The sequence below is a fragment of the Acipenser ruthenus genome, unplaced genomic scaffold (genome assembly GCF_902713425.1).
Source record: "Acipenser ruthenus unplaced genomic scaffold, fAciRut3.2 maternal haplotype, whole genome shotgun sequence".
In the NCBI taxonomy this organism is placed as follows: Eukaryota; Metazoa; Chordata; class Actinopteri; order Acipenseriformes; family Acipenseridae; genus Acipenser; species Acipenser ruthenus.
The window spans coordinates 64,757-90,502 of record NW_026707532.1 but is presented as its reverse complement, the minus strand read 5'-3'; the positions used below and the strand labels follow the sequence as shown (position 1 = coordinate 90,502).

The 25,746-nt window shown below is 42.4% G+C and overlaps 2 protein-coding genes across 3 annotated transcripts in view; both read right to left on the bottom strand.

Annotated features, from left to right (window-relative positions):
• The window catches only part of LOC117970658 (uncharacterized), a 43,033-nt gene extending 28,498 nt beyond the window's left edge, over nucleotides 1-14,535 (bottom strand). The window contains exons 1-6 of the mRNA XM_059018970.1: nucleotides 13,500-14,535; nucleotides 9,783-11,981; nucleotides 9,141-9,379; nucleotides 5,530-5,671; nucleotides 3,568-4,569; nucleotides 1,968-3,122 (exon numbers count right to left, since the gene is read on the bottom strand). Coding sequence (XP_058874953.1) covers nucleotides 1,968-3,122; nucleotides 3,568-4,569; nucleotides 5,530-5,671; nucleotides 9,141-9,379; nucleotides 9,783-11,981; nucleotides 13,500-14,532 — 5,770 coding nt within the window. The 5' untranslated portion in view covers nucleotides 14,533-14,535. The remainder of the gene's footprint in view (nucleotides 1-1,967; nucleotides 3,123-3,567; nucleotides 4,570-5,529; nucleotides 5,672-9,140; nucleotides 9,380-9,782; nucleotides 11,982-13,499) is intronic.
• Nucleotides 14,536-18,901: 4,366 nt separating this feature from the next.
• LOC131727652 (GTPase IMAP family member 8-like) lies at nucleotides 18,902-25,248 on the bottom strand. Of its 2 annotated transcripts, none has more exons than XM_059018956.1 (3): nucleotides 24,555-25,248; nucleotides 22,657-23,559; nucleotides 18,902-22,199 (listed from the first exon to the last, which is right to left on the bottom strand). In XM_059018956.1, exons 1-3 carry the CDS (start codon nucleotides 24,583-24,585, stop codon nucleotides 20,833-20,835), a joined length of 2,301 nt encoding a protein of 766 aa, XP_058874939.1. In that variant the 5' UTR covers nucleotides 24,586-25,248; the 3' UTR covers nucleotides 18,902-20,832. The 2 variants fall into 2 exon arrangements, with proteins under 2 accessions (XP_058874939.1, XP_058874938.1); XM_059018955.1 differs by having other exon boundaries at nucleotides 18,902-22,208; nucleotides 24,555-25,245.
• Nucleotides 25,249-25,746: the final 498 nt, after the last annotated feature.

Genomic DNA, 25,746 nt, shown 5'->3' with positions numbered 1-25,746 from the left:
TGTTACAGGTGAAACAGAACGAGGAGGTGTTGATATTGAGGGAGGGGGGGGGGGGTGGTCATATAAGACAGCCTCGATTGTCTTTTGTTGAGAGCAGGGATCTCGTAAACGTGTAAACCAACAGAACCGCATTCTTGTGTCCCGAGCGATTACCTGGTGAGATCAGCAGGGACATTTATATTGATAAATCACATTGCATTCGGCACATTCCACATTAACTGAACAGGACAACACGAATACGAACAATTCACTTTGAACTGCTTTGATTTCTTTTATTTTTTTGGTAGCAATGCTCCTGAGCCGAGTAGACATTTACAGAGCCTATTTACACAATATTACAATTCACACATTCACACAACACACAGCCTCTCAACACTGCTCAACATTACAATCCTCCCAGGGTTTAAAAAGCATTCACACGACACACAGCCTCTCAACACTGCTCAACATTACAATCCTCCCAGGGTTTAAAAAGCATTCACACGACACACAGCCTCACAACACTGCTCAACATTACAATCCTCCCAGGGTTTAAAAAGCATTCACACGACACACAGCCTCTCAACACTGCTCAACATTACAATCCTCTCAGGGTTTAAAAAGCATTCACACGACACACAGCCTCTCAACACTGCTCAACATTACAATCCTCCCAGGGTTTAAAAAACATTCACACGACACACAGCCTCACAACACTGCTCAACATTACAATCCTCCCAGGGTTTAAAAAGCATTCACACGACACACAGCCTCTCAACACTGCTCAACATTACAATCCTCCCAGGGTTTAAAAAGCATTCACACGACACACAGCCTCTCAACTCTGCTCAAGCGTCACTTGTTCTGAGATAGTTTACATATTGCAGCACAATCACCCAGTAGGAAGATGAAGCATATTCAAGTCTGTTTTAAACTTGTCTGAAGTAATGAAAGATGTCTCGAGTAATTGGTCTACCACAGAATCCCGAATTTCAAGTAAAAATATAAGGCTCCTAATGTTATATATATATATATATTGTATTTAAAACACATGAGATTTATTTCAATTTAATAATTACATAAAATGCTTGATGGTGCTTTTTGAGCAGACAAATAAAAAAAAACTACTTGAAATTTCAAAATGATTTTGTTTAATCAGAAGTTACATAACATATTTAATCACAAGACACAAGCAAAACATCAGAACTTATACCAAACACATTTAGACATGAAATATCATCAAACCCTTTAAACATAATTATAGCAATAACCCGCAACACATTTTGGCGGAAAAGCGTATTACTATTGAGTACATTTTAAAAATGTTTTTATTATTATTTTTAGATCATTATTATTTATTTATTTTTAATTTAGTCATTGCCAATTATTTTTTATTATTTTCTCCCAATTTGAAATGGCCAATTATTTTTAGGCTCAGCTCACCGCTACCACCCCTGCGCTGACTCGGGAGCAACGAAGACGAAAATACGCTGTCCTCCGAAGCGTGTGCCGTCAGCCAACCACTTTTTTTCACACTGCAATTGAGCGCTGCCCCCTGGGAGCTCCCGTCCACTGTCGGCTGTGGAATAGCCTGGATTCGAACCGGTGACATCCAGACTATAGAGTGCATCCTGCACTCCATGTGGAGCGCCTTTACTGGATCCGCCACTCGGGAGCCCCATTATTTTTAGATATTTAAAGTTATTCTTCTAAGAAATGTTCAAAAAACTAAAAATATGACAACCCATGTTTTATACCCTTTGGTAAGTAAAGTTCACATTTAAAATCACTTTTAGACTAGGGATGGGCATGTCAGTATATTTTAATAATCAAATACACGTCATTTACATGATTACACATTTACAGTCAGGTGAATTGAGAGCATTACTCTGTACTTATTCATCACAGACACAGACAGGGAAGGCTGTAAGAGTTCAGCATTGGAAGCCTGGTGCAGTTTCCACATCAGTGTGCTCCATGTTATCATCACTGTGTTTTGTGCATCTCTTTTACTGCCTGTGCTCCTACCTCACCTCCTGTCACTGTTCCTAATGTTTCTACTAGTGCTACTCCTACCATAGCTCCTATAACCACTCCTGCTGCAGCTCCTATTGGCCCCCATACAGCCCCAGCTACTGCCCCTACTACTGCCCCTACTGATCCTCCAATTACTACTGATGGCCTTAGATATTCACTCCAAGTTGGCTTTTCATTGTACTTCTGCAAGTTAAACTTTCCCTTCTGCTCCCTCCTTGCTCTCGCCCCCCCCTCTCTCCTCTGCTCCCCCCTTGCTCTCTCCTCCAGCTCTCTTCTTTTCTCCCTCTCTTTCTTCACCTCTTGCTCCCCCTCCCGCTCCAGCACTCTGGATCTCTCCCTCTCTCTCCTCAGCTCCAGTTGTAGGTCCAGCTCTCCTGGCCTCTCCTTTAGCAGTTTGCTCTTTTCATACCCCACTCTGTCAATCTGCTCATCTCTCTTCTTCCCTATCCTCACATCTCTGGCCCTTTCTTCTGCTTGCTGGTACATCTCACTGGTGTAGTAGCTGCCGTTGTTTCCCTTCACCATGTTGTCTATCTTGTCCAGGAGCTGTGTGACCTGAGTGCGATCTCTCCTGTTCTTATTGTTGAGAACATGATACCTGTTCCCACATTTCTCAACAAGCTGCTGGAGGTCCCTGTTCTCTGTCTTAATGTACTTCTTAATGCTCCGTCCTTTCAGTTTGTCACTGTGTGTGAAAAGGAGCATCATGTACCTCCTCACAGCCTCCTCACTGAATATCTCCTGGACTGTCTCCACTGCTCTCCTCTCATCCTCTGTGAATCGGCCCACCGGTATCACCAGGAGGAAAGCGTGGGGTCCCGGGGCAGACAGAGAAACACAGCTCCTAATCTGGAGTTTGTCCTGAGAGAGCTCTGGAGTGTCGATCACAGCAACACGTCTCCCAGCCACTTGTCCTTTTCTCTTCTCACACTCCCTCGTTACTGCAGAGGAGCTGGCTTCAGATCTGAACTCCTCTCTGCCCAGGATGGTGTTTCCTGCTGCACTCTTCCCAGCCCCAGTCTTCCCAAGCAGCACCATCCTCAGCTCAGGGGGGCAGGGAGGCGCTTGGGTATCTGCAAGGGCAGCCTCTCCTTCACCTCCAGACACTGAAAGACAACAAGTTTATTTTTCAGAAAAGTGAAATGTCACATCTGTGACTGTGCTTGACTCTGCTAACGATGTCTCTGAAGCACCACAGATATTCTATGATTAACCTGCAAGTCAGATTTATACATGAAATATTATTGTAGTATTCTGCAATAATGGAAAAACACATTATAGAGAGAGACAGGATACAGAATGATTCATTAGTATTTTTTCTAATAGTTTATTTGCTATTATTTAAAGCATCAATCAGTGTTTCTTTGTTCTAGAGCCGCAAGCAAGCTTCAATGTCACGACTAATAACACAGACTGACTGCAGTTCAATACAGCAGGTAAGCTAGCAATGATTTTGCCTCAAGAGGTCCCACAGAAAGACTGAACTTCGTATTTGCCTCAGAAAGATGATTTTACTGAACTGACAGTCGGGGGAATAAAAGAAATACTTACACTTGGGACGATCTCCTTCAATGCTGTGTCTTCTCCTGACAGGCAGCTTGGATTCCTCTCCCTCTTTCTCCAGCTCCTCCTCCTTCATTTGCTTCCTCAACTTCTCCATCAGCTCCTCTTCTCTCCTCCTCTGTTCCTCCTCATATTTCTGTTTCATCTCCTCTTCTCTCCTCCTCTGTTCCTCCTCATATTTCTGTTTCATCTCCTGTTCTCTCCTCCTCTGTTGTTCCTCATATTTCTGTTTCACCTCCTCTTCTCTCCTCCTCAGTTCCTCTTTGTGTTTCTCATTCAGTTCCTGTTCCTTTTGTCTAATCCTTTCTTCTACCTCCTGGTAAATCTCAGATGATATTTGGAGGTAGCTGCCTCCACTTCCCTTCACCATGTTGTCTATCTTGTCCAGGAGCTGTGTGACCTGAGTGCGATCGCTCCTGTTCTTATTGTTGACAACATGATACCTGTTCCCACATTTCTCAAAACGTTGCTGGAGCTCCTCACCAGCTTCCTCAATGTGCTGCTCAATCGTCCTGCCTTCCAGATCATCCCCGCAGGTGAAAAGGATCATCGTGTTCCTCACAGCTCTCTCACCAAACAGCTCCTGCACTTTATCAAAGGCTTTGCAATACCGTTCTACTATAAACTCATGGTGCGTGTCAATCATTTCTTTTGGATAGACGGGTATCACCAGGAGGAAAGCGTGGGGTCCCGGGGCAGACAGAGAAACACATCTCTCAATCTCAACCCGGTCTGTGTATGAGATGGCTGGAGTGTCGACCACAGTGACTCGTCTCCCAGACACGTCTCCTGTTCTCTTCTCACACTCCTTTGTTACTTCAGAGGTGATGAATCCAAATCTAAACTCCTCTCTGCCCAGGATGGTGTTTCCTGATGAACTCTTCCCAGTCTTGCCTCTCCCAAGCAGCACGATCCTCAGCTCAGATGCGCTGTGCAGCTCTTGAGAAACAGTTTCTTCAGCCTCTTGTTCTGCAGCCATGATTCCCCGCCCTGTTAAAGAGAAAGAATCAGTCAAGTGTCTGAATTGTTTGTCAGCAGGTTTGTAGCATTAGCAGTTTGATTTCTTGTTTGTTCTTTCATGTGCAGGTGTAACAGTGTCCTAATAATTTGTCCAGAGATGCTCAGAACAAGATTTCTTCACACAAATTATTTATTCAGTTTTAAACCCACCAAGAAATCTGAGGTTTCACAACTATTAAGTTTAAGGACACTCAATAATAGCCACAAATAGCCATCTTAGCTCATCTCTTTAAAAAATGAAAGTTAACTAAAAATGAAATGACAGATTTGTTTCAATCATCTTATAAACTTTCACAATATTTCCAAAAACAAACTGTGTGTCCAAAATGGAGGGTCTTGTATTGTTTTTATACAAAATAATTTGGACTCTCTTAATTCTGCAAGCAATGTTATTTATTACCAAATATATCATCTGGTTTGTGAGCCTGATAATAAAACCAAATATAGCAGAGAATCCCAAACAGCAATGACTCCTGAGCGCTGTTTCAATCCACAGCGCTTGAGATGTTAGCGAGCAGAGAGAATAGAAGCGATCCTGTGAAGAGACCGAGTTCACTGACCGCCGAATCTCACACTGTTCCACTGTCTCCGGAAAGCCATGGCTGCTGCTGCTGACGCAGTAACGGACTTTTTGTTACTTTCACTTTGTATAATTAGACGTGCCGTGTGGTATTTATACACATTCGTGGCAAATGTGGATCAAAGTAAGCAACGTCGAGATGTGTTATAAAGAAAGAAAGCGTTTATTTTATCACATCAAATAAGATTGTAAAAAAAACCCTGAAAACTGTAACAACTGAAACCGAAAGTAAACTTTGTATTCTTTGTTTCTGAAAACCTAATAAAACTTGTTTTTTTATTGGTTCAATAAAGTCTGTTAATTATTACATCGTCCTCGACTTTAATAAGACAGTCATGTTTTTAACTCACCGGCACCGGGTTCAAAACCCGCAGCTGCCATCTCTCTACAGCGGTGCTTCGACGACGCTTTTCCAAAGATCTGGGAATCTGGGAATCTGGCAAGGAAGCAGGGGGCGTGTCGCTGGGACGTGACCGCGGGACAAACCACAGCCTTAAAAATGAACGCGCTTTGTAGCGTCACTCTTTATAGAAACATTCTGACAGGAAAAGGGCGCCGTGAAAAGCAACGAAAAGAAAATTGTTTGCGAATAAGATGCTGGCCTATAAGAAATCAACTGCCACACATTTTACCTAAATACAAAATCCACACCTGAATATAACATTTTTTCATTCATATTTAAACTTTTAAAATTACATTTAAACACAACAACGGTCGCTAACTTAATAAGAAATCAACGTCATCTCAATTTACCAAAACACAAAATTCAAACCTGAACTATTTTTTTCATTCATATTCAAACTTTAAAAAATATAATTAAAAACATCTCTTAACCCATCCGTAACCCGATAATAATATTAATAATAAAAATAAAAACACCTACCTGATAACTTGTATTTTCTCCACAGATTCCCCTTCGTAGGCTAATGTTGACCATTCTTATATTCCGTTAATAGAAACATTTTCACACAACCACCCGGTGTAAACGAGACTTTTGAAATGTATTGATACTACCGTATATTATTTTAAACTGTATGTACTAATATCTTATTTATTGATGTGTAATCTTTAACTCCACGCTAATATATTCAGGCGGCGCCGCTTCAGCCGTTGGGATTCGAACTCCTCCAGTTTGAATTGGCAGCTCGCGCTGCTCAGGGTCCGCGCCGCTGTGTTGTTTGTTCATTTTTGGCGGGCAATGCCGAGGAGATGTAAACGGTAAAAGCCCTCAATAAAAGCACATCCTTACAGGTGTCGATACAAACAGCAGCAGCCCGGGGCTTCTCCTACCAGTTCTCTCCTCTTCAGTAGTCAGCGCCGTCATTTTCTTCCCCCCCGAGTTGTTCTCCCGTCTGCAGCGTCACGGAGGAGTGTATCGGGGTTTGAACAGGTGGTGTTACTGTGGGTTTGACGTGGAGCGGTGAAACCTCAAATACAGTCCCGCAGCGGGACCGCTGCAATGCGCGCACTGCAGCCTAAACTAGACACCCCCCAGCCTGACCCCCCCTGCACAGCACAGCCTGCCTTTGCGTATCAAGCGCAGCCTCGTCTCTGGAATTGCAGGGGGACTCAAAATTGCGGATTCAAAAAATACAATCAATTAAATAAAAAATAAACACCCTGTGTGTGAGTAATTGCAGTGAGAAGCATTGCGAGTGATTGCACGCATCGTAACAATGTAAGGGGACAGTAACAAGACAATGGCATCTGAAGCTTTAACATGAACAGCAGCCTTATATAAAACCGCAGCAGCGAGACCCTAACCTGCTGTTCTGTTAGCGGAGTCCTTTAAAATCACCGGGATACGAAACTGTGTCAATAAACACACAGGCATTTCACACCCGCTGTGTTACACGGCTGCGTTTTCTGGGAGGCGTTTTTATAACACAAAGATTCAACTCATGAGATTTTTAAGGATTTTTTAAAATTATTATTTTTTATGAAGTAGTTTTTGCTGAATTAAATAAAGTCTGATATTCACAGCTCGTCGCTGGCTGATTGAACAACAGTTTCTGAAGACCGCGTTGTGTTTAATGCATCAACACAGACTTCAATAAAGGCTTCAGTATTTCACAGATGTCAGCTTTGTGTCGCTAGTGCTGATTAAACACAGCAATGATCATGATCTCATTAGCAGCTATCGCACCTGCTGACGGCAACAGCATTTTACACCAGAATATGCATTCAGAGAAATGAAAAATAAAAACGGGACGAGGTTTTAAAAGTGTGATATTATTGTGTATTATTATTCATGACTTTATTATCTCCTGAGTAGACATCTCTTTTACAACGCTGTCTCAGGGAATCAGAGCACAGACAATACACACACACACACACACACACACACACACACACACACACACACACACACACACACACACACACACACAGAGAGAGACACACACACACACACTCCTACACTGTTTGTAATAGAGTCGGATGTTTTCAATAGTGAAGCAGCTGACCTTGTTCTGCAGCTCGGAGCCCAAGGCTAACACGCGGGCTGGTTACTGATACACATCTTTACAAGAACATCACAGGACGCCCTTTATTTTAAAAGGTGTTTATCTCGCTCACAAATACATATAATGAACAAAATATATATACACACATACAGTCACCTTCAAAATGATTGATCAAGATGAGCTAAAAAGGCTCTATAAAATAAACAACACAAGGTAATGCGCTATATTTTATGCTCAAATATATGGGAAAACCATGTTCTTTTATTCTAATACAATTGCTCAGAGAAAAAAAAACATTTTATTAACAAGTAATAAAACATTTTCTCAAAAAGATAGGTGTCAGAATTATTGGCACCCCTAAAGATTCTTATGAATGAAATCAAACAAAATTAAAACTGCGTTAACATTCTACTTCTTTAAGTAACTGTATTGTGTCCTTTTATTTTAAAAGGTGTTTATCTTGCTTACAAATACATCTTATAAACAGTACATATATATATATATATATATATATATACACACACACACACACACACACAATACAAGCAGCCTGCATTTGAACTGTTCTCTTTCATTTAAAATATGTGTAAAATATACATGTGGTTATAACAGCAAGGCTAATCCTTAAACCCCACCCCCTTTTCAATAACCTCACCCCCTGTCCAATATTATTATTATTATTTATTTATTAGCAGAGGCCCTTATCCAGGGCAACTTACAATTGTTACAAGATATCACATTATTTTTACATACAATTCCCCATTTATACAGTTGGGTTTTTACTGGAGCAATCTAGGTAAAGTACCTTGCTCAAGGGTACAGCAGCAGTGTCCCCCCCCCACCTGGGATTGAACCCACGACCCTCTGGTCAAGAGTCCAGAGCCCTAACCGCTACTCCACACTGCTGCCCGGTTGAAATACTCAGGACCTAGGCAAAGCACATGCTATTGACAGTGAGTCAGTCAGTGACAGAGCTGGGATTTGAACCAGTGTCCTCCTGGTTACAAGCCCTGGACTTTAACCACTGGACCGCACTGCCTCCTAGATTCACAGCCGTTCATCTGTCACTGTGATTCTGCAGAGAGATTTTCCATTCACCAGCTTGCAGTGGTTTCTAGACATTGATTCAAATCCATTGATAAAGTGTGCATTTCCCAGCGAGTTACAGCTTTGCAGGAGGCTCACAGTGCTCGACTCAAACCTGACATTGTGCTGTGAAAGCAAGGCTCTGGATACGCAGCCGTGGAGACAAACACAATCATATTTAACAACATGTCATTATAATGAGCTGCTTGATGAAGCTTCTCCTAATCACATAAAAAGGGCGAGGATTACGAGAACACTTGGATGTCTCTTTAGTCAAGAAAGCCAGCTGGCTTTTAATGTCACCCCGACAGGAAATGTCGTGTCATCATGTGACTCGGGGGTCCTCCCACACATTTCTTTCTGTCAGCTGTGAGCCCTGGAGGGGCACAGGGGGTGAGGTTAGGAGTTTATTTGAGCTCTCTGCTTCTCTGTGTGTGTGTGTCTGAGCTCTCTGCTAATCCTGACCTGGCTGCTCCTCCTATCAGAGCTCCTACTTGGGCTCCTGCTACAGATCCAATAGCAGCTCCTGCTGCAGCTCCCAATGGACCCATCAGAGCTCCTGCTGCTGCCCCTAGCAGTGCCCCTGCCGCTGCTCCCAGTAATACTGCTCGGTTATCTGCAGTGGGAGCCTCTCCTTCACCTCCAGACACTGAAAAACAACAGGGCAAGTTTATTTCTCCAAACATCTAAAAGTCATATCTGTGACTGTACTTAACGCAGCTAACTTCTCTAAAGCACAACAGATTTCTGTGATAAATCAAATCGAACGTTATTATTAATATTTAATAAACAATTTTTTTAACATTCAATCTCACTGTCATCCAGGGACGCACCCCTTTGTTCATCAGTACATTACAATATTATCATTATAGAAAATTATACCACCCTGTTCTGCAGGGATCTGAATATCACACCATCTGACTTTGTGTCAACTTCTATAAGAAATACAAATAAACAAAATCAATTAATGCTATTCATTTACAGTTTTTTTTGTCAATTTCCAGGTAACCCACTGAGATGAGTCTCAGAAAAAGAGGTTTAAATGGACTTACTGTTGAGTGGGAGCATCTCAAAGCTGTCCCTTCTCCTGACAGGCAGCTTGGATTCCTCTGGCTCTTTCTCCAGCTCCTCTTCCTTCATTTGCTTCCTCAACTTCTCCTTCATCTCCTCTTCTCTCCTCCTCTGTTCCTCCTCATATTTCTGTTTCATCTCTTCTCTCCTCCTCTGTTCCTCCTCATATGTCTGTTTCATCTCCTCTTCTCTCCTTCTCTGATCCTCCTCATATTTCTGTTTCATCTCCTCTGTGATTCTACACTGTTCCTCCTTATGTTGCTGTTTCATCTCCTCTTCTCTCCTACACTGTTCCTCCTCATATTTCTGTTTCATCTCCTCTGTGATTCTACACTGTTCCTCCTTATATTGCTGTTTCATCTCCTCTTCTCTCCTACACTGTTCCTCCTCATATGTCTGTTTCATCTCCTCCTCTCTCCTGCTCAGTTTCTCTTCATGTTTCTGTTTTAGCTTCTCCACCTCTCTCTGATGTTCCTCTTTATATCTCTGCTTCATCTCCTCCACTCCCTGACACTGTTTCTCATAATTCTGTATCACCTCTTCTAGCTTTCTCTGCTGTTCCTCTTCAAGTCTCTGCTTCATCTCCTCCACTCCTCTGCACTTTTCTTCATACCTCTGCTTCAGCTGCTGCTCCTTCTCACTGTACTCCTCCTCATACTGCTGCTTCAGCTCCTGTTCTTTCCTCAGCAGCTCCTCCTGATGCTTCTGTTTCAGCTCCTCTTCCTTCCTAAGGTATAGTTGTTCATACTCCCTCTTTAGCTCCTCTATTTTCCTGTGCAGTTTCTCTTCATACCTCTGCTTTATTTCCTTTATCTTCTCCTCATGGTTCTGCTCTGGCTCTTCTTTCTTAAACGGCAGCTCCTCTATTTCCCTGCAAACTGTCTTTTCATATTTCTGCTTCAGTTCGTCTCCTTTGCTGTGCTGTTCTTCATCCAGCTTCTTCTTTAGCTCCTGTAACTCTCTAGGAAGTTGTTCTGCGTATTTCTGTAGTTGCTCTGTTATTTTCCCACACTGTTCTTCATACATCTGCTTGATCTCCTGTGCATTCCTGCGCTGCTCCTCCTCGTATTGCTGCTTTCGCTGCTCTGCTTTCACTCGCTGAGCCTCATATCTCTGTTTCACCTCCTCTGCTTTCCCAAGTCTTTCCTCCTCAAGTTTCTGTTTCATCTCCTCTGCTTTCCTCTCCTGTTCTTTATACTTCTGGTTCAGCTCCTCCTCTTTCCTCAGCAGCCCCTCTTCATACTCCTTCTTCAGCTCCTCCACTTTCCTGCTCTGTTCCTCCTCATATTTCTGTTTCAGCTCCTGGACTTTCTGACTCTGTTCTTCTTCATACTTCTGTTTCAGTTCCTCTACTTTCTCTCTCTGCTCCTCTTCATACTTCTGTTTCAGCTCTTTTTCCTTCTGATGCTTTTCCTCCTCATATCTCTGTTTTAACTCCTCTACTTTCCTAAGATGTTCGTCTTCATATTTGTGCTTTAGCTCCTCTTCCTTCCTACACTGTTCTTCATATCTCTGTTCCCTTTGTGTCAGCCTTTCTTCTGCCTCCTGGTACAGGAAGCTGCCTCTGTTTCTCTTCACCATGTTGTCTATCTTATCCAGGAGCTGTGTGACCTGAGTGCGATCGCTCCTGTTCTTATTGTTGAGAACATGATACCTGTTCCCACATTTCTCAACAAGCTGCTGGAGCTCCCTGCACTGTGTCTCAATGTAATCTTCAATGGACTGTTCCTCCAGATAGTCTCCATGAGTGAAGAGGACCATTGTGTAGGCCAGGGCTGTCTCACTGAAGATGTCTTTCATTGCTTGCAGAACTGTCTTTTCTTCATCAGTGAATCTCCTGGCTTGTAGCACCAGGAGGAAAGCGTGGGGTCCAGGTGAAGACAGCAAGATGCATCTTCTAATCTCGTGGCAAATCTCCTTCAGACACCCAGTGATATGAAGCAGGTCTGGTGCGTCGATGACAGTGAGCTGCCTCCCAGCCACCTCTCCTCTTCTCTTCTCACACACCCTGGTTACTGAGGACCCGCTGATCACTGATCTGAACTCCTCTCTGCCCAGGATGGTGTTTCCTGCTGCACTCTTCCCAGCCCCAGTCTTCCCAAGCAGCACCATCCTCAGCTCAGGGGGGCTGGGAGGCGCTTGGGTATCTGCAAGGGGAGCCTCTCCTTCACCTCCAGACACTGAAAAACAAGGTGATTGAAAAGTGAAATGTCACATCTGTGACTGTGCTTGACTTTGCTAGCGATGTCTCTAAAGCACCACAGATATTTTATGATTAACCTGCAAGTCAGATTTCTACATGAAATATTACTGTAGTATTCTGCAATATTGAAAACACACTTTATAGAGAGTGACAGGATATAGAATGATTAATTGGTGTTTTTTCAAATAGTTTATTTGCTATTATTTAAAGCAGGGGTTTTCAATCGGGGGTACGCGTACCCCTGGGGTACTTCTAAGGGTCACAGGGGGTACGCAGGATGACTCAGAAATGCACAAATAAAAATGAAAGTAAGGGAAAATAACTATCTTGAATTTATTTTTTAACGGTATTATATATTCTCTAAACAACTGTGTATAATTATTTAATCTTTGTTTAGCAGCTCAAAGTGAACTGCAGTGAAAAATAAACCCCACGCAGAATCTATCAGGTCCACATTCTGCACCTGCACGTGTGTGAGATTGTGATTGAGTGGATTCCACTCTGATAGGTGAAGCAGGCGTCTGGAGAGTGTTCATGTTCTTTGCTGTTTTCAGAAATGTTTCTGCATTTTTTACAAGTACAAATGCTCCGGTAAACATAATTAGTAATCATACTCTGACGGTGTATGTTTTATTTATTACCGCGGCTGGTTTAAAATGCTGTCGGTCTCTGAAATGGATGCATTTCTTACTTGCAAAATAAAAACGAAGGAAGAAAACACACGAGTCTACAGAAAGTGAAAAGCGACAGAAAGTTATAGAGTCCCTTTGGATCATTTTTATGCTGGCTTTAATAATAAAAAAATGTATCATTGTTAGTTATTATAGTTTTATCTTGAGGTTAATGTTTTCGATACTCTAAACATTTTAAAAGGCACATCATTATGCTGAGGTGGGTAGTAAATGGTAAGGTGATAAACATTTACACTGCAGACTGTTTTATATTATTTATAATGATTTTGCAGAACAGAAACTCAATACAAGACGTTCCATTCCTAAATATGCTTATGTCTTTTAATTCTGTGCATCCAGACATGTAATTAAGTTTTAGCAATGCAGCCTGCTGTTTAGTATTCTGTCTTAAACCAGCAGTTTGTCAGTCCCAGAGTATTGTGAAAAGTTAGATATTAAATAAACGCGGGGGCGGGGGGGGGGGGGGATCAGATTAGTCTGCCTTTTGTTGCACCTGTGGTATCATTCAGTGAGTGAAAATTGTAAAGGGTACTTTAGCTGAAACCTCTCGACAGAAGGGGTACAGTTTCAAAAAAAGTTTGAAAACCCCTGATTTAAAACATCAATCAATGTTTCTTGGTTCTAGAGCCGCAAGCAAGCTTCAATGTCACGACTAATAACAAAGTCTGACTGCAGTTCAATACAGCAGGTAAGCTAGCAATGATTTTGCCTCAAGAGGTCCCACAGAAAGACTGAACTTCGTATTTGCCTCAGAAAGATGATTTTACTGAACTGACAGTCGGGGGAATAAAAGGAATACTTACAGTTGGGACGATCTACATCATTGCTGTGTCTTCTCCTGACAGGCAGCTTGGATTCCTCTGCCTCTCTCTCCAACTCCTCCTCCTTCATTTGCTTCCTCAACTTCTCCATCATCTGTTTCATCTCCTCTTCTCTCCTACTCTGTTCCTTCTCATATTTCTGTTTCATCTCCTCTTCTCTCCTCCTCTGTTCCTCCTCATATTTCTGTTTCATCTCCTCTTCTCTCCTCCTCTGTTCCTCCTCATATTTCTGTTTCATCTCCTCTTCTTTCCTGCTCAGCTCCTCTTTGTATTTCTTATTCAGCTCCTGTTCCTTTAGTCTAAGTTTCTCCTCCAGGTACATCTCCATGGTGTTGCATCTCTCTGCTTGCTGGTACATCTCATTGGTGAAATAGCCACCTCCATTTCCCTTCACCATGTTGTCTATCTTGTCCAGGAGCTGTGTGACCTGAGTGCGATCGCTCCTGTCCTTATTGTTGAGAACATGATACCTGTTCCCACATTTCTCAACAAGCTGCTGGAGCTCCTCACCAGCTTCCTCAATGTGCTGCTCAATCGTCCTGCCTCTCAGATCATCCCCGCGGGTGAAAAGGATCATCGTGTTCCTCACAGCTCTCTCACCAAACAGCTCCTGCACTTTATCAAAGGATTTGCAATCATGTTGTACTATAGATTTCCACAGTGCAGGACGAGTGTCAATGATTTCTTTTGGATACACGGGTATCACCAGGAGGAAAGCGTGGGGTCCCGGGGCAGACAGAGAAACACATCTCTCAATCTCGACCCGGTCTGTGTGAAACAAGTCTGGAGTGTCGAGCACAGTGACCCGTCTCCCAGAAACCTCTCCTGTTCTCTTCTCACACTCCCTTGTTTCTGCGGAGACACTGAATCCAGATCTAAACGCCTCTTTGCCCAGGATGATGTTCCCTGCTCCACTCTTCCCAGCCCGATCCTTCCCAAGCAGCACGATCCTCAGCTCAGAGGCGCTGTGCAGCTCTTGAGAAACAGTTTCTTCAGCCTCTTGTTCTGCAGCCATGATTCCCCGGCTACGAAAAAAAAAAAAAAAAAGTATTTCTGAATAAGAACCTGGGCTAATAAGAAATACATTTCCACACATTTTAACAAAATACAAAATCCACACCTGAATATAACATTTTTTCATTCATATTTAAACTTTTAAAATTACATTTAAACACAACAACGGTCGCTGACTTCATAAGAAATCAACGTCATCTCAATTTACCAAAATAAAAAATTAAAACCTGAACTATTTTTTTCATTCATATTCAAACTTTAAAAAATAATTTAAAACATCTCTTAACCCATCCGTAACCCGATAATAATATTAATAATAAAAATAAAAACACCTACCTGATAACTTGTATTTTCTCCACAGATTCCCCTTCGTAGGCTAATGTTGACCATTCTTATATTCCGCTAATAGAAACATTTTCACACAACCACCCGGTGTAAACGAGACTTTTGAAATGTATTGATACTACCGTATATTATTTTAAACTGTATGTACTAATATCTTATTTATTGATGTGTAATCTTTAACTCCACGCTAATATATTCAGGCAAGGGTTCAACAATAATAGTAAGAACATATGATCAGTGTTTGTCAGTTACATTGCCACTGACATCATTAATAGCACAAGCATTGGCAACACTGTGCTGAATGCTGTAGTTTATCTGCTACACAATGATGGTTCATATATTATAAAAACCGCTCTCAGGGGTTACCAGGACCAGGGCTGCACAATGTGCGCCGAAGACCATTCATTCATCCCCACTGAAACATATACATGACTTTGGACACTCCAGCCGAAAAAGGGTCGCCATCCCTGATATAGTATGTTGATGTCCAACCAGAGACTGTTTTGATTTTTAAAATAACCAAATCAAGAAGCACAAGGAAACCCCCAACGAAGAAGATACTGGCTGCGTTCACGAAGACCATTCTGCGCAGATTCTGTGCAGAATCTGACCAATGCTTAGAGGATCATTGGCTAATTAATCGGTCAGGTTCTGCACAGAATCTGCGCAGAATGATCTCCGTGAACGCAGCCACTGCTTTTCAGTAATTGGACTCATCTGTCTTTATCGTGGTCCTGCTTGTTTAGCTGCGGAGGACGCATTTTCTAGTTTAGAAGAGTAACGAGAATCTACAAGGAGTTTCAAAACAGGATTTCACATTTTACACATTTCGATCCTAGAATTGTTTCACGAATTGTGTTTTATTTATGGATAATGGTTGTGACTGAAATTGTAATTCCTGATTTGAGATTTCAATGTATATTAGTACAGGTGTTTGTAAAACAGCCGTGCCCCCTGATAAATATACTCGGTGTGTGACTCCGGGTAACAGCAGATTCCAATGGGTAGAATCAAAGGGTGGCTACTTTTTACTGCTGATACTTGAGTACTTTTGAGATATGATACTTTTATATAAGTAGTTTTCTAAGCAGAACTGGGAAGAGAAACTGGGTACGCAGTCATGAGAATGGGTTCTGTAATAACTGTGGTGAACAAGAAACAGTGGAGCCTATACTCATGAAATGCAATACACCTGATCAGCAAAGAAGCAGATGAAACAGAAAGTTCAGGGATATAGAAATCAGTGTTGCCTTCTATAGAAGGAGACTTTGACTTAATTACATTTTTTCCAAGTATTATTATTATTATTTATTTCTTAGCAGACGCCCTTATCCAGGACGACTTACAGTCGTAAACAAATACATTTCAAGAATCACAGTACAAGTAATAATACAATTAAGAGCAAGATAAATACAATGACTTTGGTTCTAGCAAGTACAAGTGTGACAAAATACGATTCAATAATACAGCAGATAACAGTGTCAGTGATAGTCACATCAGGATATAATTAAATACAAAATACTGCAGATTAAACACTTGGCAGATTACAGTACTCTGAAGTACAGGATTAAATGCAGTAAAATAGGGGGCAGATAAGAGCAAATAAAGCGCATTTAAGGAAGGGTGATAAGTGTCCCAGGGGAAAAACAGAGGAGTTCTACAGGTGCTGTCTGAAGAGGTGAGTAACAGTAACAGTACTTTTACTCAAGTAACACGTTTTAATACCTTTTCCACCCCTGCACACGAGTACAAATGATCGTACCTCGCAAACGTGTAATATTGTACATCACAGTCGCATGATAGCAGACGGGGGACATGCGGTTTTCAAGTCAAGACTAAAAACGCACTTTTATAAGATGGCTTTCTTATCTTAGTGAGTTGCAATGTAAATTTAAAATTGCTGCTTTTGTAGCATTATGCGTATACTGTTTAAAAATGTTATTTAAGAACAAAAGAAAGTTTCCAAACGAGAGAAGGCCCCATTCGGTCCATCTTGCTCGTTTGGTTGTTAGTAGCTTATTGATCCCAGAATCTCATCAAGCAGCTTCTTGAAGGTAATGGTCTGACTGTGGCAGTTGTATGTGTGAGATGTTATACAAATGCATTGTGGGTTGGGTTTTTTCTGCTATGTACTGTAAAGTGTTTTGAGATACTTTTGTATAAAAACCGCTATATAAATGCCATCAATAAACACATAAATAAATACATACATTTTCATAACCAAGTAATTCAGCTAAGATGTATTTGTTTCGCGTCAGGGAATCAAACAAACGAATCTTTTCAATTGATTCATTAAACTGAACTGAATCAGACGAATCGAGTCAGTAAAAATAATCGAACTGCACAGCACTAGTGTGAATTCTACACGTATTGGTTTGGTAAATGACATTACTAATGCCAACTAAGATAATAAAAAATACAAATTAAATTAAAACATTTTGGGTTGAGGTTTCGGGTTATGGCGTTTCTGGTGAAAACGAAAGCAAACTTTTAAATTATCCTCAGAATCGTGTTCTGCTTTTTCATCGTTTATATATCGACATATTATACCGGCATCGTATTTTATTTAAAACACAATACAAATACACAACTCACCGGTGTCCGCGTCTAAACCTGCAGTAGCCGTCTCTTTACAATCGCGCTCATGTATTGTAAAGACCAATACAGGTTTACTGATTGTTAGAGGCTTCCCTCATCTTCTGAACTGAGCTCATTCATATGAACGTGGAATGCAATGAGAGAATCGCCGCTGAGGCAGCTATTTAAAACAGAACTGGGAAGAGGAACTGGGTACGCAGTCATGAGAATGGGTGAAGTAATAACTGTGGTGAACAAGAAACTCATGAAATGCAATACACGTGATCAGCAAAGAAGCAGATTAAACAGAAAGTTCAGGGATATAGAAATCAGTGTTGAAAACTCCACAAAGCAGGAAGTCGCTAGGGAATCTCAAAAGTCGCTGGATCTAGCGACAAAATTGCTACGTTGGCAACACTGATAGAAACTGAAGTAGCAACAGTAAATGATATTCTGAAGGTAGAAGGGAGAGAAAGAGAAATGTAGATTACAAAGTATAACCCCCTATAAGCTAATAACAATAATAATAATAATAATAATAATAATAATAATAATAATAATAATAATAATGTTTATTTTTTCCACAGATTCCCCGTCATAATCTTGACCATTTATATGTTCCGTTAACATTTATGGAAACATTTTTCACACAACCACCCGGTGTAAACGAGACTTTTGAAATGTATTGATACTACCGTATATTATTTTAAACTGTATGTACTAATATCTTATTTATTGATGTGTAATCTTTAACTCCACGCTAATATATTCAGGCGGCGCCGCTTCAGCCGTTGGGATTCGAACTCCTCCAGTTTGAATTGGCAGCTCGCGCTGCTCAGGGTCCGCGCCGCTGTGTTGTTTGTTCATTTTTGGCGGGCAATGCCGAGGAGATGTAAACGGTAAAAGCCCTCAATAAAAGCACATCCTTACAGGTGTCGATACAAACAGCAGCAGCCCGGGGCTTCTCCTACCAGTTCTCTCCTCTTCAGTAGTCAGCGCCGTCATTTTCTTCCCCCCCCGAGTTGTTCTCCCGTCTGCAGCGTCACGGAGGAGTGTATCGGGGTTTGAACAGGTGGCGTTACTGTGGGTTTGATGTGGAGCGGTGAAACCTCAAATACAGTCCCGGAGCGGGACCGCTGCAATGCGCGCACTGCAGCCTAAACTAAACACCCCCCCAGACTGACCCCCTGCACAGCACAGCCTGCCTTTGCGTATCAAGCGCAGCCTCGTCTCTGCAATTGCAGGGAGACTCTCTGGCTGCTCGTCCCGGTTTGAGTTTCAGCGACCCGGACAGTAAAGGGTTAATCGGAACCAGACTCGGGCTGAGAATAAACGCTGTGGTTAAACTGGTAACACAATGATTTAACATGAACATCAAAAATAATGTTTTCTTAAAATCGGGTTTGATTGATTGATTAATTAATTGAACTACTGCAGAGTGTTGTTGAAACGCCAGAAGTGAAATTGATCAAATCACTGTGAAGCTGTAAATACTCCCACAGGGTAGGCAATGGGGATCTTATTCATGTAAAACCTGGACTGGCTCAAACCGCTCTGCAATAGGATCCACGCTGTCATCCTGTATATATTGAAGGCACTTAGTAAGCAAGGGTCTTTGTGTTCTCTCTTTGTAAAGCCAGTTGTTTTGAATCACTGATCCAGTGCAATATGTGCCCCGCAGGTAAGAGAGGAGTGTCATCCCATTGCACGCTGGTACCAGGTGAGAGCTGAATCAACACCAGCACCCTCCCCCTCCCTGTATCCCAGGTCAGCTCTGCAAATCACAACCTGCTCCCTGGGACTCCCCCACCTGCTTTAATGAAGGGGCTGATCACACACACTGAACAACAACACAGAGAAGAATTCACATTGAAACAGGCGTTTATTATTGAGAGCCCCTGAGATCGCTACAAACCCTGCAAATGCATGTGAATTGTAAAGGGCTTATTATCCTGTATCCAGGGTCAGACTGGAGAATGAAGGGATCCACACACAGGCTTGCAGGGAGTCTATAGTGACACTTTTATTAATACACTGCTTGGTACACACACCTTATAGTCCTCTGCTATACACAGCGTCTCGGTGCTTAGCTGCTGAAGGAATATTTATTAGTATAAAACAGGGTGTATTCATTATACACTGGAAAATAATATTCCACTTCTGAATAATGCTTTTTACATTATTTACATTTTATTGTTAAATATCATTTAGTGAAAGCAGTCTAAATCTAAGACAAACTTTCTCATTTCATTTCAACTAAAATAGAAGTGACCTGTTAGTTCAAATAAAACAAAATGAAAATCTATATTTCTTACGTCATTAATAAAATCTTACCCTTGACCTTTTCTCGTGCAGAATAACTCAGAGCAGTGAACTCCCGCAGACACACAGCTTCAGTTCTGTTCTGTTCACTGATTATAGCTCTTAAGCTGAAGGGACACAGAGTCACTTTGTGGCTTGTAACTTGGTTTCAGGAGACGAGGTTTCAGGCCGCTGCATGGCACACCAGGGGAGACTTGGGGTTTGATACAGCAAAGCTGCCTCAAACTAGGTCTCCCGGTGATCTCCTGGAACCACGTTTCAAGCTTCCTGTTCCCTCAGCTTCAGAACTTGTTGATAAGAAAGCAGATGATCATAAACATTGATCATCACAGCGGTGAGCAACACATTCAAATCAGGGTTCAGCTGTTTCTATACATTGATCATCACAGCGCTGAGCAACACATTCAAATCAGGGTTCAGCTGTTTCTATACATTGATCATCACAGCGCTGAGCAACACAGTCAAATCAGGGTTCAGCTGTTTATATACATTTTGAAACGGACAGAGTCCCTGAACAAGGAGGTTCAAATACACGAGAACATAAGAAAAGTGACGAGCAAGAGGAGGACAAGCAGCCCGTTCATTCTCAAGAATAAAACACCCGAGTGTTTGTGCTCACTGAAGTGCTCCGAGTGTGGCTCCTACTGGCCGTGTGCACTGAAGTGAGCACTCACCCTCAAGTGTGGTTTCTGAATACTGACGTTACAGTGCAATTGCATGAGACCAGAGAAGGGGGCGCTGTCCATTTAAATGCAGGTACATGCCTTCAGAACGCGCTGCAGCCTCGTGTATTTTGTTATTTGGTTGTATACTGACATCTAGTGGTCCAGTGCGATATTAACAGGAACAGCAGTGTTTAAGCCTTCATTGATGTGGAGTCCCTATTGTAACAGCTTTTTAGTGTTACTCAGTGTTTATATTGTTACAGGGTGAAACAGAACAAGTGTTGTTTCTGAATATGGACGTCAGATCTTGCTCAGATATTATTCAATAACACCCCCCCCCCCCCCCACTGTTCAATAACCCCACCCCCTGTCCAATAGCAGCACCCTCTGTCTCACTGCTCTTGACTGGGTTCCTGTGGTGCTGCCTCTATTGCTTCTGCTACTGTGTGCAATACTGTCCCGATCGCAGCCCCTTCTCTCAGTGCTGCTGCTACTGCACTGATCACTGCCCTTTGAGCTGCTCCTTTTCTTATTGCTTCCTTTGCAGCGTGCAATACTGCCCCTAGCGCTGTCTCTTCTCTTATTGCTCTGGATACTGTGTGTAATACTGCCCCTACCTCAGCCCCTTCTCTCAGTGCTCCTGCTACTGCACTCACCACTGCCCCTAGTGCTGCCCTTTCTCCTCTCGCTTCAGCTGGCTTTTCATATCTGCTTATAAACTCATTGACTCTCTCTGCTTCTGGTCTAATGATTTCCTCGTAGCGCTGCCTGACTGCCTCCATCTCTCTCCTGTGTTTCTCCTCGTACTCTCCCATCTCTCTCTCCCCCTTCTCCATGCACTCTTCCTTCTCTCGCTCTGCCCTTTCTCTATCCTCTCTCTTTCTCCTCAGCTCTTCCTCCAGTTTGATCCTGTGATTCTCTCCCTGTTCTTTCCTCAGCTCTTCCTCCAGCTCTCCTATCCTCTCCTCCAGCTCTCTGATCTTCTTGTCTCGTTTCTGGATTTCCAATCTCATCTTCCTTTCCATGTTCTCCAGTTCTTTCAGGTGCTTTGCCCTCAGTTCCTCTTCCTCCCTCAATATCGTCTCTTCCTTCACCTTCAGTATCTCCTCTTGTCTTTGTCTGATCTTTGCTTCTGCTTGCTGGTACATCTCACTGGTGTAGTAGCTGCCGTTGTTTCCCTTCACCATGTTGTCTATCTTGTCCAGGAGCTGTGTGACCTGAGTGCGATCTCTCCTATCCTCATTGTTGAGAACATGATACCTGTTCCCACATTTCTCAACAAGCTGCTGGAGCTCCTTGCAGCCTGTCTGAATATAATCCTCAATGGTCTTGCCTTTCAGTTTGTCACTGTGTGTGAAAAGGAGCATCATGTACCTCCTCACAGCCTCCTCACTGAATATCTCCTGGACTGTCTCCACTGCTCTCCTCTCTTCCTCTGTGAATCGGCCCACCGGTATCACCAGGAGGAAAGCGTGGGGTCCCGGGGCAGACAAAGAAACACAGCTCCTAATCTGGAGTTTGTCCTGAGACAGCTCTGGAGTGTCGATCACAGCAACTCGTCTCCCAGCCACTTGTTCTTTTCTCTTCTCACACTCCCTCGTTACTGCAGAGGAGCTGGCTTCAGATCTGAACTCCTCTCTGCCCAGGATGGTGTTTCCTGCTGCACTCTTCCCAGCCCCAGTCTTCCCAAGCAGCACCATCCTCAGCTCAGGGGGGCTGGGAGGCGCTTGGGTATCTGCAAGGGGAGCCTCTCCTTCACCTCCAGACACTGAAAAACAACAAGTGTATTGTTTCAGAAAAGTGAAATGTCACATCTGTGACTGTGCTTGACTCTGCTCACAATGTCTCTAAAGCACCACAGATATTCTATGATTAACCTGCAAGTCAGATTTATACATGAAATATTACTGTAGTATTCTACAATATTGAAAACACACTTTATAGAGAGTGACAGGATGCAGAATGATTTACTGGTATTTTTTTCTAATAGTTATTTTGCTATTATTTAAAGCATCAATCAATGTTTCTTTGTTCTACAGCTGCAAGCAAGCTTCAATGTCACGACTAATAACACAGACTGACTGCAGTTCAATACAGCAGGTAAGCTAGCAATGATTTTGCCTCAAGAGGTCCCACAGAAAGACTGAACTTCGTATTTGCTTCAGAAAGATGATTTTACTGAATTGACAGTCGGGGGGAATTAAAGGAATACTTACAGTTGGGACGCTCTCCTTCAATGCTGTTCCTTCTCCTGACAGGCAGCTTGGATTCCTCTGCCTCTTTCTCCAGCTCCTCTTCCTTCATTTGCTTCAACTTCTCCATCAGCTCATCTTCTCTCCTCCTCTGATCCTCTTCATCTTTCTGTTTCATCTCTTCTCTTCTCCTGCACTGTTCCTCCTCATATTTCTGTTTCATCTCTTTAAGCTCTCGTTCCGTTTGTCTAAGTTTCTCCTCCAGGCACATCTCCACAGTGTAGCAGCCTCCACTTCCCTTCACCATGTTCTCTATCTTGTCCAGGAGCTGTGTGACCTGAGTGCGATCGCTCCTGTTCTTATTGTTGAGAACATGATACCTGTTCCCACATTTCTCAACAAACTGCTGGAGCTCCTCACCAGCTTCCTCAATGTGCTGCTCAATCGTCCTGCCTGTCAGAACATCCCCGCGGGTGAAAAGGATCATCGTGTTCCTCACAGCTCTCTCACCAAACAGCTCCTGAACTTTATCAAAGGATTTGCAATATTGTTCTACTATAGACTCACGACAAGTGTCAATCATTTCTTTTGGATACACGGGTATCACCAGGAGGAAAGCGTGGGGTCCCGGGGCAGAAAGAGAAACACATCTCTCAATGTCAACCCGGTCTGTGTCTAACAAGTCTGGAGTGTCGACCACAGTGACCCGTCTCCCAGACACTTCTCCTGTTCTCTTCTTACACTCCTTCATTACGGCAGAGAAGCTGGATCCGGATCTAAACTCCTCTCTGCCCAGGATGGTGTTTCCTGATGAACTCTTTCCAGCCCAGCTTCTCCCAAGCAGCACGATCCTCAGCTCAGAGGCACTGTGCAGCTCTTGAGAAACAGTTTCTTCAGCCTCTTGTTCTGCAGCCATGATTCCCCGCCCTGTTAAAGAGAAAGAATCAGTGAAGTGTCTGAATTGTTTGTCAGCAGGTTTGTAGCATTAGCAGTTTGATTTCTTGTTTGTTCTTTCATGTGCAGGTGTAACAGTGTCCTAATAATTTGTCCAGAGAAGCTCAGAACAAGATTTCTTCACACAAATTATTTATTCAGTTTTAAACCCACCAAGAAATCTGAGGTTTCGCAACTATTACCAGGACTTTGCAAATATTTTGGAAAAAAATATCAAAGTTTAAGGACACTCAATAATAGCCATCTTAGCTCATCTCTTTAAAAAATGAAAGTTAACTAAAAATGAAATGACAGATTTGTTTCAATCATCTTATAAACTTTCACAATATTTCCAAAAACAAACTGTCTGTCCAAAATGGAGCGTCTTGTATTGTTTTTATACAAAATAATTTGGACTCCCTTAATTCTGCAAGCAATGTTATTTATTACCAGCGTCATTGTATATCATCTGGTTTGTGAGCCTGATAATAAAACCAAATATAGCAGAGAATCTCAAACAGCAATGATTCCTGAGCGCTGTTTCAATCCACAGCGCTTGAGATGTTAGCGAGCAGTGAGAGAATAGAAGCGATCCTGTGAAGTGACCGAGTTCACTGACCGCCGAATCTCAGACTGTTCCACTGTCTCCGGGAAGCCATGGCTACTGCTGACGCAGTAACGGACTTTTTTTACTTTCACTTTGTATAATTACAGACGTGCCTTGTGGTATTTATACACATTCGTGGCAAATGTGGATCAAAGTAAGCAACATCGAGATTTCTTATAAAGAAAGAAAGCGTTTATTTTATCACATCAAATAAGATTGTAAAAAAACCCCTGAAAACTGTAACAACTGAAACCGAAAGTAAACTTTGTATTCTTTGTTTCTGACAACCTAATAAAACTCTTGTTTTTTTATTGGTTCAATAAAGTCCGTTAATTATTACATCGTCCTCGACTTTAATAAGATAGTAATGTTTTTAACTCACCGGCACCGGGTTCAAAACCTGCAGCTGCCATCTCTCTACAGTGGGGCTTCGACGACGCTTTTCCAAAGAGGATCTTGGAATCTGGCAAGGAAGCAGAGGTGTGGTGCCTTGGACGTAACGTCGGGATAAACAACAGCCAGATTTTGCAATACAGGCCGGCATACAAGCTGATCAAATCAACCGCTAGGCAGCGGCACCAACAATTTTTAAAGTGGGGGTTCTGAAAGCTATTAAACAAAACTGTAACCCCTGTATATGATGGAAGCCATGCGAAGCTGCCGCACCCCCGGCACCCAGGAGGCTGTGTGGTCCAGTGGTTAAAGAAAAGGGCTTGTAACCAGGAGGTCCCCGGTTCAAATCCCACTTCAGCCACTGACTCATTGTGTGACCCTGAGCAAGTCACTTCACCTCCTTGTGCTTCGTCTTTCGGGTGAGACGTAGTTGTAAGTGACTCTGCAGCTGATGCATAGTTCACACACCCAAATAACTCCAGCACCCCTGCCACTAGGCTGTTAATATGAAGGTATTGCTACTGTACCTGAACGTATTTGCTAAAATGCGCTGGCGAGTTTTCTTCAAATTGTAATGCGCGGATAATATAAGAATGATATTTTAACAACAGGGACTAGAACCAGTAGAAAATCCACTGGCAGCATCTTTCAGGGCTTCTTATGACCAGTACAAACTGGTTTTAACAGCGTGTTCCCCGGGCCGTGTCTGCTGGCTGTTTGTGAACCAATTCCGCTTCGTGTCGAGCAGCCTTAAAAATGAATGCGCTTTGTAGCGTCACTCTTTATAGAAACTCAGCCTGACACGAGTGGCCCAAGACAACGCGAATATGCCAACAGACCCTAATATCACCGGGGCAGCCCCGATCACAATCCTTACTAACATCCGACAGGAAAAGGGCGCCGTTGCCAGGCAACGAAAAAAAAAAAAAGTATTTCTGAATAAGAACCCGGGCTAATAAGAAATACATTTCCACACATTTTACCAAAATACAAAATCCACACCTGAATATAACATTTTTTCATTCATATTTAAACTTTTAAAATTACATTTAAACACAACAATTGTCGCTGACTTAATAAGAAATCAACGTCATCTCAATTTACCAAAACACAAAATTCAAACCGGAACTATTTTTTTCATTCATATTCAAACTTTAAAATATAATTAAAAACATCTCTTA

Coding starts and splice junctions, on each gene's coding strand:
- LOC131727652 (XM_059018955.1), bottom strand. CDS start 24,585: ATGGCAGCTGCAGGTTTTGAACCCGGTGCCG. Junction 23,560..24,554: donor AGGTTTTGAACCCGGTGCCG/GTGAGTTAAAAA, acceptor TCTCTTTAACAG/GGCGGGGAATCATGGCTGCA. Junction 22,209..22,656: donor TGAAGGAGAGCGTCCCAACT/GTAAGTATTCCT, acceptor GTTGTTTTTCAG/TGTCTGGAGGTGAAGGAGAG.